Source organism: Ostrea edulis, chromosome 6 (assembly GCF_947568905.1).
Source record: "Ostrea edulis chromosome 6, xbOstEdul1.1, whole genome shotgun sequence".
NCBI lineage: Eukaryota > Metazoa > Mollusca > Bivalvia > Ostreida > Ostreidae > Ostrea > Ostrea edulis.
In genome coordinates, this window is record NC_079169.1 from 27303466 (window position 1) to 27320673 (window position 17208).

The 17208-nt window shown below is 33.9% G+C and overlaps 2 protein-coding genes and 2 long non-coding RNA genes across 15 annotated transcripts in view; 2 read left to right on the top strand and 2 right to left on the bottom strand.

The window, feature by feature from the left end:
* Nucleotides 1–3168, bottom strand: part of LOC125645733 (3-beta-hydroxysteroid sulfotransferase-like) — a 37026-nt gene extending 33858 nt beyond the window's left edge. For 3 of the 10 annotated variants that reach the window (XM_056142256.1, XM_056142254.1, XM_056142255.1), the window contains exon 1: nucleotides 3018–3149. The gene's annotated coding sequence lies outside the window, so the exon portion shown is untranslated. Of the gene's footprint in view, nucleotides 1–2852 lie in introns of all 10 variants that reach the window. The other 7 variants (XM_048925465.2, XM_056142251.1, XM_056142252.1 and 4 more) reach the window with 4 other exon arrangements.
* LOC125645738 (uncharacterized) lies at nucleotides 3083–6238 on the top strand. 3 transcript variants are annotated; one of them, XM_048871538.2, is made up of 3 exons: nucleotides 3083–3215; nucleotides 4927–5657; nucleotides 5837–6238. In XM_048871538.2, the coding sequence occupies exons 2-3, from the start codon at nucleotides 5468–5470 to the stop codon at nucleotides 6094–6096; spliced, it is 450 nt and encodes a 149-aa protein (XP_048727495.2). In that variant the 5' UTR covers nucleotides 3083–3215; nucleotides 4927–5467; the 3' UTR covers nucleotides 6097–6238. The 3 variants fall into 3 exon arrangements, with proteins under 3 accessions (XP_048727495.2, XP_055998234.1, XP_048727496.2); XM_056142259.1 differs by lacking the exon at nucleotides 3083–3215 and adding an exon at nucleotides 3219–3333; XM_048871539.2 differs by lacking the exon at nucleotides 3083–3215 and having other exon boundaries at nucleotides 4492–5657.
* A 605-nt stretch (nucleotides 6239–6843) lies between these two features.
* On the top strand, nucleotides 6844–14686 carry LOC130047386 (uncharacterized). Its single transcript, XR_008796278.1, has 2 exons — nucleotides 6844–7179; nucleotides 14593–14686. It is a non-coding gene; the product is annotated as an uncharacterized LOC130047386 (long non-coding RNA).
* On the bottom strand, nucleotides 9971–15770 carry LOC130047387 (uncharacterized). Its single transcript, XR_008796279.1, has 2 exons — nucleotides 15685–15770; nucleotides 9971–12934 (listed from the first exon to the last, which is right to left on the bottom strand). It is a non-coding gene; the product is annotated as an uncharacterized LOC130047387 (long non-coding RNA).
* Nucleotides 15771–17208: the final 1438 nt, after the last annotated feature.

Consider the following 17208-nt stretch of genomic DNA (forward strand, 5'->3'; position numbering starts at 1 on the left):
TGTCCGAAGGGACAGGTTGGTATTAAAATTAGTGTCAGTCCCTGCAACAGTATAAAACAAGATGTGTTCTTAAAACTTCACATCCCTGAAAGTGCATACACTGATGAAAGGCTTTAAATAGGTGTATTCACATGAAAAGTTTGAAAACATCAAAAGATATGACTAATTTGGACTCATCTTAAAGTCATAACCCTGGGTTGTGAAATTCACCATTTTTTGTACATCCTTATCTGCATTTATATTTTATACAGTATCAGCAACTTACACATAAATACTATATACTAAGTTTGGCCCCACCCTGGGGTCAAAACCCTTACTCTGGGGGAAATCAAATTTTAAATTACAATTTTGGTAAAAGACTACCTGCTCTATTCATTTAGTTTCAATTTAGTATCAATAGCATTAAAGAAGATGTAAAAGTGTTTTATACACATAAACACTATATAACAAGATTTGCCCCGCCCTGGAGTCAAAACCCCTACCCCGGGGATCATGAAATTTACAATTTTGGTAGAGGCCTGCCTGCTCTACATCACTATGCATTTAGTTTTTCTTATATATGTGTGTTTCTTGATAAGAAGATTTTTGAAAATTGGTCCCCCTTGTCCCAATGATGCTTCATACCAAATTTGAAAAGAATTGGACTGGTAGTTATTAAGAAGTTAAAAATGTTCAATTGTTAACGCACGACGAATGAAAACTAATTGCAATAGGTTACTGAGTAAACTCAGGTGACCTAATAAAAGTACATTTGATAACCGCTTTTAGTGTAAAGAAATATATAAAGAAGAATTATTGGCTTGCAAGATAATAATTATTTAATCACCAAAATTACATATATTCATTTGCTTGCTTTGAGATTAAAAGGTGTTTCAAATAACTGAATACATGTGTTATTACTGATCAGAAATATATAATAGAGAGCAATTTTTATTCAGTGTTGATTTCAAATTTTGGTGACAAAATTACAGCTATTATTTTGGAAATCATGCAAGAATTTTTAATATCGAGGAGATAAAAAATAATTTCAAAGAAACATAGTGTATGTCCTTAGATTGGTTAAATTTCTATTTGCCAAAAAGGTGAAGATATGCTTAGACAGACAGGTACAAAACATGCAAAATGGACAAACTTTGATCATAAAAACTCATAAATTTATGTTTTTAAATGTTTGCCTAAGGATTTAATCATCAATGCATTACAAAAATCATTACGTCATGTACCATGTACCATAATTTGTTTTGGATTTTCTAAAACTTTGTAAGTACAGAAATGATTAAATGTGTACAAACAGTGGATATACTTACATCATATATATGTACTGTACATCTTGCATCCCAATCCTAACCCTGAGGCATCATGGAAAATCTTTCAGGAGAGGACATGAAGAGAAATGCATCTAAATCAAGGAATGCTGCTGTCTGTTTGGCAATTTATTTCTTGACCACCTTTATGACCCTTTGAAAAATAACAGAGGTCAGCTAACTTGGATATCTAGTGCATGTTACATGTATATCACACCTAATATCTCCAATTAATATATAGTCAATGTTATTCTACATTAAAAAAAATTAACACTGACTTCACACAGTTGTACAACTGTATTTGAATGCGATTTTGTTTCACAATATTTTCTGAAAGTTTTGCACATGGATGTGCACGTCAAGCAATAATTGAAATGATGCTAAAAGAGACTGTAACTGTTCTCATCTGGTACCGAGTCCATTCACCCTATCTACCTGTTCGCCCAGAGTATATATTGATAAAGCAATAATAATTTTCATATTTTATAACCATGCAATAGATCAGGGGCACGTACAAATCACACATTTTAGAATTAGTGCCTGTATATATAATGTATATTTTTGATTCATTTTTCACCAATAATCTTGTTTTTCTTTTTGCGAAATGATGTGAAAGCATGTGCGTACTTGTGTACAGGTAGCTATGATACTGCTTTAATGTTGTCCCAGTCATGAAATTAAAAAAATGGGATAAATAATTTTGAATTTCAATTGTGGTATTGTCAAAAGTTTGAAGTTACCATGTACACAAATGAGCTTGTGTCTTAATGTGTTAATAGTGGGCACATATAAAATTGTAAATAATTAACACACATGTATATGTGCTCACTATTTAGAAATTAAGATCCTGGCATTATAGCAGCTACATCGGTTGAGAACAAAATGAATAAGGGACTGTGGTTTTGCCATATGTGTCATGTACTGAATCCCCTTGAAGTCAATTTAACATTATTTAGGGGCCTAGTGACGAGTAGTCAGTGGTAAAACATTTAAGGTTATTACTACACAAACAACTTAACTTACTTGTCAGTCCATGCCGACTTCTTTTTGAACACCTACAGCATCGCAGATCCATGCACAAGTCAAATGCGTTAAATTTGATGAACCTTCCATTTGGATTTGTAGGCAACACTGAATAACGGTACAGTTGATCGACATGCCGTTGGCAGGCATACGTATACGTTGAAATTCGTTGCTTTCTCACAAAGTTCTGTGTTCTTTTTCGTCATAATGCGGCGGTAGCGCTGGGAATTAAAAGTAAATGAGCAAATTCACACTTTTTACGCTTCGAAGTGAAAATAGCCACTGCGCACGCGTAAGTGCAATCGTACATCGTAAGTTACGTTTGCGGCTACGAACGGTTTTGTGAATACCATTTTATGAGTACGTAACTCTAATCTTAAGTCAGACGTAAATCCTACGTTTACGTCTACGAACTAGGCGCGTAGCTGCCAATACGCAAGTACGCAACTGCGAACACATCATGAGAGAGAGAGAGAGAGAGAGAGAGAGAGAGAGAGAGAGAGAGAGAGATTAAAATATTTGTACCTCAAAAATAACTGCATTATATATTCAATCAGGATCATAATGTCCATTCAATAAAATTTAAAGTCCCCTTTGTTTGACTTTCAAATCGATTATCACTTCAATGTACATCATATATGTACATGTAGTAGACGGATTATGATATACTTTGTTATCAGTAACATTTACCATTTATACCAGTCGAAAACAACAACAAAAAACGAATGCAAATTCAGTCCAGGTGTAGCGGTGATCGCGGTCGCTGGTGCTCAGGGTCGCTCTAAAGGTGTCGGGTGGTTTCGTCCCGATTACATATTCGCACCGAGTGGATTCGTACCTTTACCTGTACCCAAGTGGATTCGTCCCGAGTGGTTTCGCCCCCATTGAGTAGGTAGCAACTGTGGTCGGAACGATTGATCAGTGCATACTCTCCTTTAACGATGAGCAATTGAATTGAATTGAAATTAGGGGATGAATGCTATTTATTAATTTACCGACGCCCAAGGTATGTTCATTTTGATCATTATACCAACAATTTTTGGATGTTTATATACGGCAACAGTGGTAGGGACGATTGATCAGAGCATACTCTCTTTAAATGATGAGGAATTGAATTGAAATTAATGAATACGAGTTTACAGTATATTAAGTTACCGACGTCCAAACTATGTCCATTTCTATCATTATACCAAGAATTTTTGCCATGGCAAGTTGCATATTCATTGTGGAAAATCAGTAAGTAAAAATTATCATATAAAACAGAATTAGCATTATGTAGATAAAATTAGTGTTCAATTTAATTCAATTTAATAGCATAAACGTAAAGCAGCAATGTAGTAAAAGTAGTTGATCATTTTAAGAAAGTGAATTTTGAGATATGTTAAATAGTTATAATTTTAAGATATGTTAAATTGTTATATTATTTTATGAATGTAAGCTCTCTAAAAAGGGATTCTTTAAAGATAATGTTAGAAGCGATAGCAGAAATGAAATAATTAAATATTTCATTGCTTTTTCACCACTTCATATTGTAACATTAAAATTTCGTGTAAGAAATCACAAAGACGTCTACAATAACCAGCTTAATCAGGATTTAGAAGTTCACACAGTCATTTACCATACTTTCATAAACATCACACGGGGCAAAATGAAATGAATGTTAATGTCAACAAAAAAGTATATATATATATATATATATATATATATATATATATATATATATATATATTAATATACAAAGACACTATCTTGATTACATTTTAAAGTTGTAAAGATACCATTCTAATATTCAGGCACAAAGTTAAAGGTTATATTATCTTAGATGTTGAATCCTATAGATTGGCGACACTACTTTAGAAGATCATGCATTTCTTTACCAAACTTGAAAAATACACAATAAAACCTATTATTTTTTGTCTCATTCATGCTATCAAACTTCATTATGACCTATATTGCAATTGATCTGCGTCCGTCGTCGTCCGTCTTTTTAACTAAGGTGTTTTATTTTCCCCCAAACTTTTGTTTATCTATGATGGTATATTTATACGGTGGTATATTTAGGACATGCATATATTTTTTTTAACTTCTTCTTATTTTGTAAGGAAATTATGTCGTTCGCACGAGATAATAAGTCGTGCGAACGACATAATTTCCGTATTTAAAAAAAAAACCCAGTAAGTTTTAAATACCAATCAGTCTATTACTGTAAAGAAATCAAGGAACGTATTTTTGATAGGTATTGAAATGTGTACATGAAAGGCGAAGATAACGGAAAGTGATCAATCTCATAACTCCTACAAGCAATACAAAATAGATAGTTGAGCAAACACGGACCTCTGGACGCACCCTGTCCCATGTAGTTATTTATTTATTTTCTTTTTTTCCCCTTTGCACCTTCTATATACTTGACTGACCAAAGTCTATGATATTCAGAAGTTGACTTCAGTACTTAATATCTAGTGCGAACGACATAATTTCCTTAGAAAATAAGTCGTGCGAACGAGATATTTTTCACAATAAGAAGTACAAAAATTTTAACCATTTCCTACACAGCTGGTAGTACTTAGCCCTAGTTGTAATTATATGCAATTTCATTTAGGTGCGACCCAAACAGCATGCCCTTTGCTGCGATGCATGCAACCGCTGGCAGCATCGACTGTGTGAGATCAGCATCTCACGGTCATTGTACATGGCCACTATGCGAGGAGAGGGGATCGTGCAATGGTATTGTAGGGACTGCACCCAGCCAACCTTCGTAGTTGAAGAGAGTTCCATGGAACAATCCATAGCTCTCCCTATTCTGGAATCTACAAGAATTGATGTAATATATATGTCATATAGTAGAATATAACGTAACACACACACACACACACACACACACACACACACACACACACACACACACACACACACACACACACAGAGAGAGAGAGAGAGAGAGAGAGAGAGAGAGAGAGAGATAATAGTTACTTTTCGCAATGATCAGTAAAAGTATAGGTAAAAATTAAAAATTAAACACGAAGACGTTTAGTAAAGCTTTAGCGCTTTCATTTCAAATCTTCTGGCGCCGGATTCAGGACCTTGGTCTTGCACCGACGTACAAGAGGAGAGAAGCAACCCATCGGTACTTAAAACAACTAATGGCCCTTCCATTTTTACCACATCAAGACATTGGACCTGCGTTCCAGACCCTCACTGGCCGGGCTAGTACTGAGGAACTGCGATCATTGGTTGGGTACATGGATAGACAGTGGATGAAGAATCCTCTCTTCCCACCATCTGCTTGGTCAGCCTATCGTGTGCCAGTAAGGACAAACAATGATGTTGAAAGTACTAATAAAATGTTTAGTATTTTATTGCTTTCATTTTTTTTAAGAGTTGAAAGTACTAATAAAATGTTTATTATTTTGTTGCTTTCATTTTTTTCCAGAGGATGCTAAATATACACAACTGTCCTTTTGGTTGTTTTTTGTATTATTTATTTTATTTTTTTATCATTTGTATTTCAGGCTGGCATCATCGCATAAATGGAAAGACGGGGCACCGAGGATGCGGGTTTTACGTCCTCTGCCCTCTCCTCCTACAAGAGGCACGTCTGGTGGAGAGTAGAGTCCACAGCGATAACATCTGTCGCAATGTGAGGAAAAGTTCGACAACGGTGCAAAAGAAACTAGATGCCGCATGGGAGAAATACGATGTTGGCGATGTGAGCGCGGGACACTTTCTCCGCATATGTGGAGCAGTGTATGCCCCAGTGTCCAAGGATTAATGTGTGATGTGAAGAGATGTGAAATGTCAATATGATCTCTGATACAGTGAATGTTGACTAAAATATGTTGTGTATTATTTATATTGTTAAATATGTATGAAAATGTGATAAAAGAACATGTGTACCAATAAAAAGATAACTTGTATTTGATTCTTCTCTTTTCACTAAACAAGGTCACTACAGTACACGTTTGCGATTGAATACCGGTAACTTTATATCAAAATCAGTGAAGGATTTGTGATTTTTTAAAATAGTGATAGTGATAGCTGCAGTGCAAATTATCTACTAGGGTCGTTCAACAATATTGTCATACAAAAACTTGGATTACTATATATGCTATCCCAAACGTATATCTATTCTATTATGGATGTAATAATACAGTATATGATTAAAAATCCAATGATATAAATTAATGGGTTTTTTTTTTTTAAGAAATACCCGTAAAAAACAGAAATAAAATATCATTACAAAATGGGGGCGAAACCACTCGATTAGTACATCGGGGCGAAACCACTCGACTATAAGGCAATGTTCTACCTTAGGTTATCTGCATTGGAAATGAGACGAAACCACTGGGTGCGAATCCACTCGGTGCGAATATGTAATGGGACGAAACCACCCGCATTCGCTCTAAATATAGCGGTAGCCCTGCTGTTCGACGCTCGTATAATTCGACCCATAGGTAATTGTAAACATTTTATATGGTTGTAATCAGCAATTAGTGTGAAGTTTGGTGATGAAAAAAAACCCAAAAGACAATAAAACAATTGGTATTATTGAATTATTTTGTTTTAAAAACCAGAAAATGCTTTGGTTTTTAATTCTACATCTGAAATTGTGATCGGCATATGAACTTCATTTATGCACATATTTTAATAAGAAGACGTGCATTTTAACTAATATATTAAATTATATAACTAGTGCAGCTCCTTTAGCAAAAATATCAACAGAAACTTACTAATAATTATTCATTTTACATGCAAGAATCATCGAGATCGGCATCCCACCAATGTCGTCCTGTACTCGAGCGATCGAGTCTCGACTGATTTATATCATTATGATTATGATAACAATACCTTGAAAGTAAGATAGTGGTTTAAAAAGAAAAAGTAAATAATATTGTTTTTATTGTCTATGATTTAATTGCTAGTATGAATAAATACGAATCATGATCACACTGTACCAGTTTAATTCAAAACAAAGTTGTGACTCGAATTTCCTCTATTGTGTTTTTTAATATCGAAAAGCCATCAGCTATGTCAATGAAATATTTTTATGTAGGTGTTGAAATGCTTAGGTATTTAGTTTTAATTTTTTGCGCAATTACTTATGAATTTAAAGCAGATTTTCGACTTAGTTTGTGGTCAGAATAATCCAAGCCCCATGACTAATTTTCATTTGTAATTAAATGAGCACAAAGCACAACTAGCCAATCCAATAAACTTATCATGGTTATGTAACACTAACCTGACTAAGAAGATAGGTGCCTGTTTTTGACCGACTCAGGTTTACATTTCTAGGTAAACATCATATCTATAGATATATCTAGTGTTTTTCAATGATGATATCAGACATTCAGTATTTGAAAAGTGGATAATTTATGTTGAATTAATGTTAAGAATGGAGATGTGGAGTTCATATCCCATTAAAATAATTTACTTCACGTAGTTCAAAACACGTGAAATTAGTTTAAATTCATTTCTTTGAAAACATGACAGAAGAAAATTTATACTAATGCAATAATCAATTATCTTTGGAATGAACAATATGAATTATTTACCCTGTGAAAAACGAATAGAGAACATCCTATATATTGGACATTCTCGAGGATACAGTAAAAATGTGCATAATCATTTGCATGAAATTTCTATATGGTAGAGCCTTGATATTTAGAGGTCAAAGGACAAGTATTATGACATCATTTACTGATCCTTTTAATTCTTTCTGCATTGAATTTGTCAATTCTCCAAAACATCCCAATTTCCCTCATTGTGATACATTTTAATCTGTGATCCATTTCAATCAGTCTGTTGATTTTTTTGTTGGATTTGAATTATACATTTTTTTCGAAGTAATCTGTAGAGTAGCATAATTTCATGTGAATTTGCAATTTTTGAGCTACGTCTGTTCTTTAATAACATCAGGTTGCACTCAAATACAGTGGCAAATCTATACCTTACTGTGGGGTTTGGGGGGAGGTTAACCCATTTAAAAAGAATGATTTAAAATGGTGCATTTTAATGCATTTCTTCCCTTCATTTGTAGTCACCACATCTTTTATATGTTTGGGTGTGGTAAAACAGAAAAGAAATATGCTGGTGTGACGTGTTGTCAGTATATTTTTCTGAATTAAAGTAACAGAAAAGCAGTTTTCGAAATTCGTTTAAAACTTAGTACAGACCAAAACTAGATGACATAGACCTCATCGAATTGGCATAGACCGAAACATTGAAAAAAATAACACAAATTTAAAACATTTTTATTGACTTTTAAAGTACTTATAAAGCATATTTTCTTTCCATTTCCAAAAAAATGTTCTCTTTTCCTCATAACGTTTATCAGACGTTGACTTGTGGGATAACTCAATTGCTTTAAACTAAGAAAATTAACATACACGTTTTGTTATATCCCAATTACAATTGTTATAGACCAGTGCCATTTGACATAGACTCGGTCTATGGTTAATTTCAAACACCAAGAAACGTCCTAAAGGTCAGTTATAAAACAGCATCACACATATTTGTAATATATCAACAAGTAATTTTGAAACAGTGCACTTTCTAATGTTGACTGTCTGGTATCCCCTCATCTTACTGGAGTTTGATAGGCTATATATCAAAATATCAAAACCGGCTGAAACCTCAAGTGAACTTTTATGATCACCTGTTGTCCGTTGTCTGTCTAAACTTTTTACATTTTCGACTTCTTCTCCAGAACCACTAAGCTAATTTCAACCAAACTTGGCCCAAAGCATCCTTGGGTAAAGGGCTTTCAAGTTTGTTCAAATGAAGGGCCATGAGCCTTTCAAAGGGGAGATAATCATAAAAATGCAAAAATAGGGTGGGTTTCATTTAAACATCTTCGAGAACCACTGGGCCAAAAAAGCTAAAATTTACATTGAAGCTTTCTGGCATATTGCAGACTCAAATTTGTTCAAATCATGGCCCCCGGGTGTTGAATGGGACCACAGTAGGGGGTCAAAGTTTTACATACAAATATATAGAATAAATCTTTAAGAATCTTCTTCTCAAGAACCACTGAGCTAGAAAAGCAGAGATTTACATGAAAGCTTCCTGACATAGTTGCAGATTCAAGTTTGCTCAAATCATGACCCCCGGGTGTTGAATGGGACACAATAGGGGATCAAAGTTTTACATACAAATATATAGGAAGAAACTGTAAAAATCTTTTTCTCAAGAACAGCAAAGTCATGATTATTCATAGTTATATGTAAGCATCTTCAAGTAGTGAAGCAGTTTGCTCAAATCTTAACCCTCCAGGGGTAAGTGAGGAACACAATTGGCAATGGGCAATTTAGTTTTAGATAGGAGGAATGAAGAAATTTGTTTACAAACAGTGATCAGTCTTATTAATATGGAATCATTCTCAGGTATTGTAGATTCAAGCTTTTTCAAATCATGACCTCTGATTTCCTTAATTAAATAATTGCCAAAACCATAACGTTGTCAATCCCCAAAAAAGTAGACCAGGGGTCATAATGTGAAAGTGCGTTCTTTTAAAACTAGATACAGATATATATTTACAATACGAGGATGTCTGCTAATGTCACTTCTTTTAATAAGACTAAGAAAGAAGGTAATTTTGTGACATCATTGCCCAGCTCATACCACGTGGAGGTATCCTCATATGAGCCATAATTTTGAATAAAAATTTAAACCCAAATGAAAAATAAAGTCCTGAAATTTTCTTAGTAAGTAAAAACAAAACATTAACAATTATAATGAAGCTTTAAAAAATTTCAGTGCTTAATGTAAAAAGTATGATCTAATTTGGAATGAATAAAAATAAATGTTATAGAAAGCCAAAATGAAGAGACGAAATAAAATACTATGTGTGGTTTCAGTTACAATCCCTTGAAATATAGTGTTGGTATGTAGGAATGATATTTAATTTCTTTTTTTATTATAGACTTAAGATGGAAACAGTTTCCTTTTATCGTCACTTCCTTGCATATACCATTTACATATATTTATCAAAATTGGTAGGGATCACCCTAGTGTTTACAATTCTAAGACTTATATATATATTTTTAAAAAATAAAAATGCAGAACAAAATCAGTGCATTTGCCAAAATCATGTTGTCATATTTCACCCAGGTTACAGTTTTCAAACCCTTCCAAGTTTTTATATCTTTCTTACTGTTTCAAAAATAAGTAGGGTGATAGCTCAGTTGTGTGTTTAAGCATTTTTTTTAGTTCTATGTCACTCTCTGTCTAACGTTAGATGGCCTGTTGTAAGTGTTTACAGCTTAGCATTTGAGCGGTATCTATATATTGGCTATGAAAGAACTTAAAGCTTCACCTGAAGGAAAGTGGGCCAAAAACCTATATATAGTGGTAAATAAAGTCAACCCTTCTCATAAAAGAAAATCTTGAAAAAGGCGTGTATTCTATTCGTATATGGTAACGAATTTAGGAAATATTAAAAACCGGAAAAGAAAGATAGTTGAGGGTCGGGGGTAAAAATTATGGACTGTCGTTTAACTGTAACCACACATGTTTTTATTTGGCCTGAACAATAATGAAGAAAAGGTCAGTGCTCAAAAGGTGAAAACAAAAGTTTTAAACCAAAGTTTTCAAGAATGTCTTGCCAATCAGAATTCCATGCTGTGCTGAATTTTTTTTATTATTATGGATCCATTGAAAATAATAAAGTTGTTATTTTGCTGTTTTCAAATTACCTTCTACACCATGAATAGTGACCCCCATAATTGTTTTAACTACCACTTTCTTGTACATTATCTAATCAAAGCATTATTATTAGTATTAAATAAATTCAAATTGTGTAATTCTCTTAATGCATTACATGTAATTCAAGTAAATTTTTTTTCCGGATTGTGTGAAGTAAAAATATGAAACGGTCATTCTGAAGAGCGACCCCAGACACCGACGCTCATAATTAATTCAAAATAATTATTTTCCCCATTTTTTCTCTCCCGAATTCTGAAACTACACTTAAATTAGCCATTTCAAATCAAACCGCCACCCATTTGCACCTTGTGCAACTTTTACAGACCATACCCTAGTCAGTTCTGACAAAATATGAAACGGTCATTCTGAAGTGCGACCCCAGATACCGACGCTCATAATTAATTCAAAATAATTATTTTCCCCATTTTTTCTCTCCCGAATTCTGAAACTACACTTAAATTAGCTATTCCAAATCAAACCGCCACCCATTTGCACCTTGTGCAACTTTTACAGACCATACCCTAGTCAGTTCTGACAAAATATGAAACGGTCATTCTGAAGAGCGACCCCAGACACCGACGCTCATAATTAATTCAAAATAATTATTTTCCCCATTTTTTCTCTCCCGAATTCTGATACTACACTTAAATTATCTAGTTCAAATCAAACCGCCACCCATTTGCACCTTGTGCAACTTTTACAGACCATACCCTAGTCAGTTCTGACAAAATATGAAACGGTCATTCTGAAGAGCGACCCCAGACACCGACGCTCATAATTAATTCAAAATAATTATTTCCCCCATTTTTTCTCTCCCGAATTCTGAAACTACAATTAAATTAGCTATTTCAAATCAAACCGCCACCCATTTGCACCTTGTGCAACTTTTACAGACCATACCCTAGTCAGTTCTGACAAAATATGAAACGGTCATTCTGAAGAGCGACCCCAGACACCGACGCTCATAATTAATTCAAAATAATTATTTTCCCCATTTTTTCTCTCCCGAATTCTGAAACTACACTTAAATTATCTAGTTCAAATCAAACCGCCACCCATTTGCACCTTGTGCAACTTTTACAGACCATACCCTAGTCAGTTCTGACAAAATATGAAGCATGTTTTATTACAATATTTTAAAAAGAAGTTATAGTTTCATACAAATCTCTTGGTAGAAAGTTACATACACTTTCTCTTAATGAAGATATGAAATAAAATTAATCATTGACCTCACACATTTTTAGAAAATTAGATTTTTCTTATTTATACAAAGGGCAGACAACTCTTCTAAAAAGTCTTAAGTGCAAAAATGTCAGCTTCGAATCATTCACCAGTCATGTGAATTTCATCTGCTTCACTTTCATCATTATTTGACAATAAACATTTATGTTGATCTAAATCCTTCAAAATTGTTCATTATCCTTTCATTATACATGGCATACCTTAATTCAAAATATAAAGAAGTCTACATATCTATGCAGTTGAGGATTTAGAGGGGGTGGGGGTGAGTCCCCTCCCCTAGGTCTTCTTATTTCTGTCTAGAATCTGTCCCACGAGAACAGTTCCAACTCCGCTGTCTTCTAGGACCTGCACCAGTTGTAGGACGTTTTCAGCCACCTTCCTAGGTTGTCCGTCAACGCTAATGTCGTTTCCACCGAGATGAATGAAAACTCGATCAGGGGAATACTGAAGCAGGTTTTGCAGGCAGGTTTGATTTGGCTCCTTTGCTGTCATGTCACCAACTCCAAAATATTTTATTCTCGGGTCTGCTTCGGTAGATCTTCCGAGACGCGAGACAAAAGACGATCCAAAGACAGCAGCTTTCATGATGATATTAAACAACTGGACGTCGATACCGTGGCTTTTGTACATACTCGTGAAGCCAGTCCTATCATATTATTGGCTGACTGCAAAGAATGAGATTCACTCAAAGTACTGCTCATTTTTACGTAGTTCCTTGTCATGAATTTGATATAAGAAAATTGTTATTTTATGATATATAAAAAATGATTCAAATAAATGTTCCTAATTAGAACCAGGATCATGAAAATATTTCAACTTTTAAAGTCATAATTAATATATACATTGTGCTGAAATTATGTACCTTTCAAACCATTTACAGCTTTATAAATTACAAAAAGACACGGCCAATATGACCATGGGCAAAAAGTTACAATAAGAAATTTTATGAAAGTAGGACAAAATGTCACAGGACAAAAAGTCACAATTTTATAAGAAAATAAGACCAAGTCACAATTAGAATTTTATGATAGTAGAACAAAATGTCATAGGACAAAAAGTCACAGTTTATAAGAAAATAAAAAAACTATTGATTATTTTATATATATTTGAAAACATATCTGTTCTTTTTGTAAAGTTTAAGAAATTTTATATGCAAACTTTATATTTTCTATGAGATTTTGATAATAATTATAAAATTGTTATTCCTTTTATCATATTTATTGTAAAATATCAGTTTGATTTTTAAAAAGAGAGATTTCTTATTTCGATGAAATAAGCTTGATGATCATTTGGTTTAGTATACTACATATTACATGTAATGATTGTCAAAACAAAATCTGATGACAGAATTATGGTTGGCTTCCTTTCACTCCAGATCATTGTCAAAACAAGAAGTAAGTGAACTATCATATAATAATTGATATATAAACAAGTTAATGATTTTTCCTTTCTTATTATCTGATAATGAACATTTAATAATGAACCGAAGGTGCTAAATGTGGCAAAACAAACATCAATAATGATGACATGTATTCCCTTGTACCTCCTATCCACTGTAAGAAATGTCTGGTGTCTGAACAACAGCTTTAGTGAGCATTTGGGTACCACCTGTTATTATCTTAAAAGTATATATGGGGTCTCATTTGCTAAGTCATTTTTGTGACTTTTCTACATATTTTGTGACTTTCTGTCCAGTGACGTTTATCCTGTGACTTTTTGTCCGTATACCAAACATGAATCCTATTTTGACTAATTTCGTGAAACTGAAACGTGTCCTTTGTAAGCAATTATAGTTGGGGCATAAGTGAACAGATATACGTTGACCTTGAAAATAAATAAATAGATATTAGGTAAATAAAGACGAAAAAAGCCGCCAGACGTTAGTTTTGTTGTCTTATGGTTTTTTATTGGGAATAAGAAGGATGGCACGATCCCTCATGCCTGCTGGTTCCTATACACGATCCTGCTATATGTACATGTATATAGAGTCTAGTTGGTTAAATTTTAACACAAAAAGAATTATCTCGTAATAGGAAAGTCTTCCACTTTTGTACAAAAACACCCAAAGTAAACCTCCAAGTTGTATACAGTAGATGTGTGGTTGTTCGCATATCGGAGATAATTTGAATTCAGATAATCAGAAAATATATTTGAAATAAAAGAGGGTGAGAGAAGAAACATACTATGCAAAATAGATAAATAAATAATAAAACAATGTTGAATATGTGCCTACGTATTGTTCGTAAATTGGGCGAGTGGTATTTGTACTTATGATTACGAAGGTTGGTCACGGTAGAATAACCTGGTGTTATTTTATTTACAGGTAATTGTTTACACCTGCACGTTAATCCAAGTTTAAGGCGTCTAGCTGTGCCTTGTTCACACCTGTTATCATGTGATTAAAATATAAAAGATGACTTAGGAATTGTTATGGAGATAACACTATTGTAAATATGCTTTGAATAAACAGCCATTGTTTTCAAGTTGTTTATTCGTTATTAGATATCTTAGACATAATTCAGAAATCTTATGCATTAAAATATCAGTTTTGGAGTTGGATAATACAAGTTAATTTGTATCTTTCAAGTTATGATGTGCATACGAAACAGAAAACTGAGAAGGGGGTTTATTATTACTATGGATTTAAAACCAGTAGGGCACCGCTTCGAGTTAAATACCACGCATGCGCAGAAGCCGGTGATCCGAGTCGTTCTTTTCCCTATATATTCTATTAAGAGCGACCCTGGCCACCAGCGACCGCCACCACGGTTACACCGGTACACACGGTGAGTTGGCATAATAAAACACTTTTTAAAATAATTTTGTATATTTTTGGGGGTTTGGAAATTGACAAGAAACCCTGTTTCTATGAACAAAATTAGATTATTCTATTGGTAAAACCCAGGAGCTCCCAAAACCATGGAATATGATATGATTGATATGGGTTAGCTTTTATAAACGTATGCACAAACCCAATTCATGTTCAACCCCCAGTATATTAAAGTTGTGACGTCTTTATATTAATGAACAATCTCAAGGGTACATTAAAAAGGAAAAAAAAAATGTTGACATGTATAAACTTGTAAACTGATTCCATATATGAAACGCCCCGTTTTCATCGCTGATGTTTATAAACATATGCACTGATCCAATTCATGAACCACTCTATCTAATGGGCGAAACTTATCAAGTGGCGACGTCTATAAACTTGGGCACTAACCCTTTTATGCTGAATAACTGCTCAAGAAGTCGTAAATATCATTATATTATCAGGCTACTCTTCTAAGTAATAAAAGAGTATTAGTATTATGCAAAATGTTTTGTAATGTTATATACATACATGTATATCATTGTTGTATGCATGTAGTTCTATAATATTCTATACTTGCTCTGATTCTAGATAACGTGCACTTACTTTGAGTCGATGATTCTTGTCCTTGCCGTATTTATAATAAATTCGGAACTGAAATTGGACACTAATAAAAATGTTTACTGTTCATCAAATACGGTATATCTCAATGAGAGAAGATAATAATCGGAGCGTGACAAGGCTAGTTAGTCGTTATGTCCCAGCAGACATATACGTATTCAGCAGACCTATATTAATTTTAAAGTCACCGATAATATCGGATCCGTGCCTTACGTATTTCAATGATATAAATATACAAATATCACAGACATGCAAGTGTGTTCATATTTTGTATATACAAGCTGTACAATCCATTCCGAAGTTTCAATAACGTTACGGTTATGACCGTATTCTTGGTGTCTTTCTCCTCCTAGGCACCCGATCCCACCTCTGGTATATCCAGGGGTCCGTATTTGCACACTCCTCCTAGGCACCTGATCACACCTCTGGTATATTAGGGGTCCGTGTTCGCCCAACTCTTCTTTTTGCATTCCTTATAGGAGTTATGAGGTTGATCACTGTTCGTTGTCCTAACCTTCTTTTGTCTTTAGTTACATGTATTCTGCAAATACTTCTCAAATATCCTTAGCTATGAATCAGATACACTAGAATTATAACATATACCATTAATTACTATTATTGATTCTGTATTCCCGTGGGAATCCGGGTTAGAATAGATCCTCAGTACCCCTTGCTTGGCGTAAGAGGCGACTAAATGGGACGGTCCTTCGGATGAGACCGTAAAAACCGAGGCCCCGTGTCTCTAATGAGAGGTTGAATCAGTTGAGAGACGTAGGTGATGATGGAATGTTGTTGCATAAATATGGGAAGAAGTAAGAAACTAGTCGGCTTTGTGATGTTTTTATCACAGTTGAGGTTTGGTTTTTGTATAATGAATGATTTTTAACTTCAGCAGATTTAGTATATTCTAGGATTAAATATTCTTTTTGAAGAATTTATCGATGTGTAAACTCTGGACATTTTACTCACAAACTGAATAAAAGTGCGAAGTTTGATTCTTATAATTCCAATTCATTCACTTTATTAACAATTACAAAAATTTTAATACTTTCCCCGCACTATGTTATTTGTTTTCAGGCGTGTATGAATACATCGCGTTTTCGGATTTATTGATGTATAAACTATTGTTCAGCTTTATTTTTGTCCAATCAAAACAATCGTAATAAATAACATTGGAATTATAATGAATGTAATCTATCACTGCAGTAGCCATTACACTCCTGAAGAGCCGAGTATACTCAATGAGCTTTGTGATATTTTGGAGATGTTTCGACATCCTGTGTATGTTCTGGACTGTACTCTACAACTTTTCTGTAGAGAGAGGCTCATCTATTGAGTATGGAATGGAAATCCTTTATTTTTGCTGGGGCGATAAAATGATGCATTTTTATAACTTTATCAAATGTGGATCCAAGTTAATTCCTGCATTGCTGGTTTATATTTGATGTAGCGTGGTACGCCACTTCAGAAGTTTGTCCTTCACAATTGTTAATATTTCCGTGAGCAAAG

Excerpts from the sequence above, each read along its gene's own strand:
- LOC125645738 (XM_048871538.2), top strand. The coding sequence starts at position 5,468 with ATGGCCCTTCCATTTTTACCACATCAAGACATTGGACCTGCGTTCCAG. Across the intron at positions 5,658-5,836 it reads GACAAACAATGATGTTGAAA|GCTGGCATCATCGCATAAAT; the intron begins GTACTAATAAAA and ends TTTGTATTTCAG.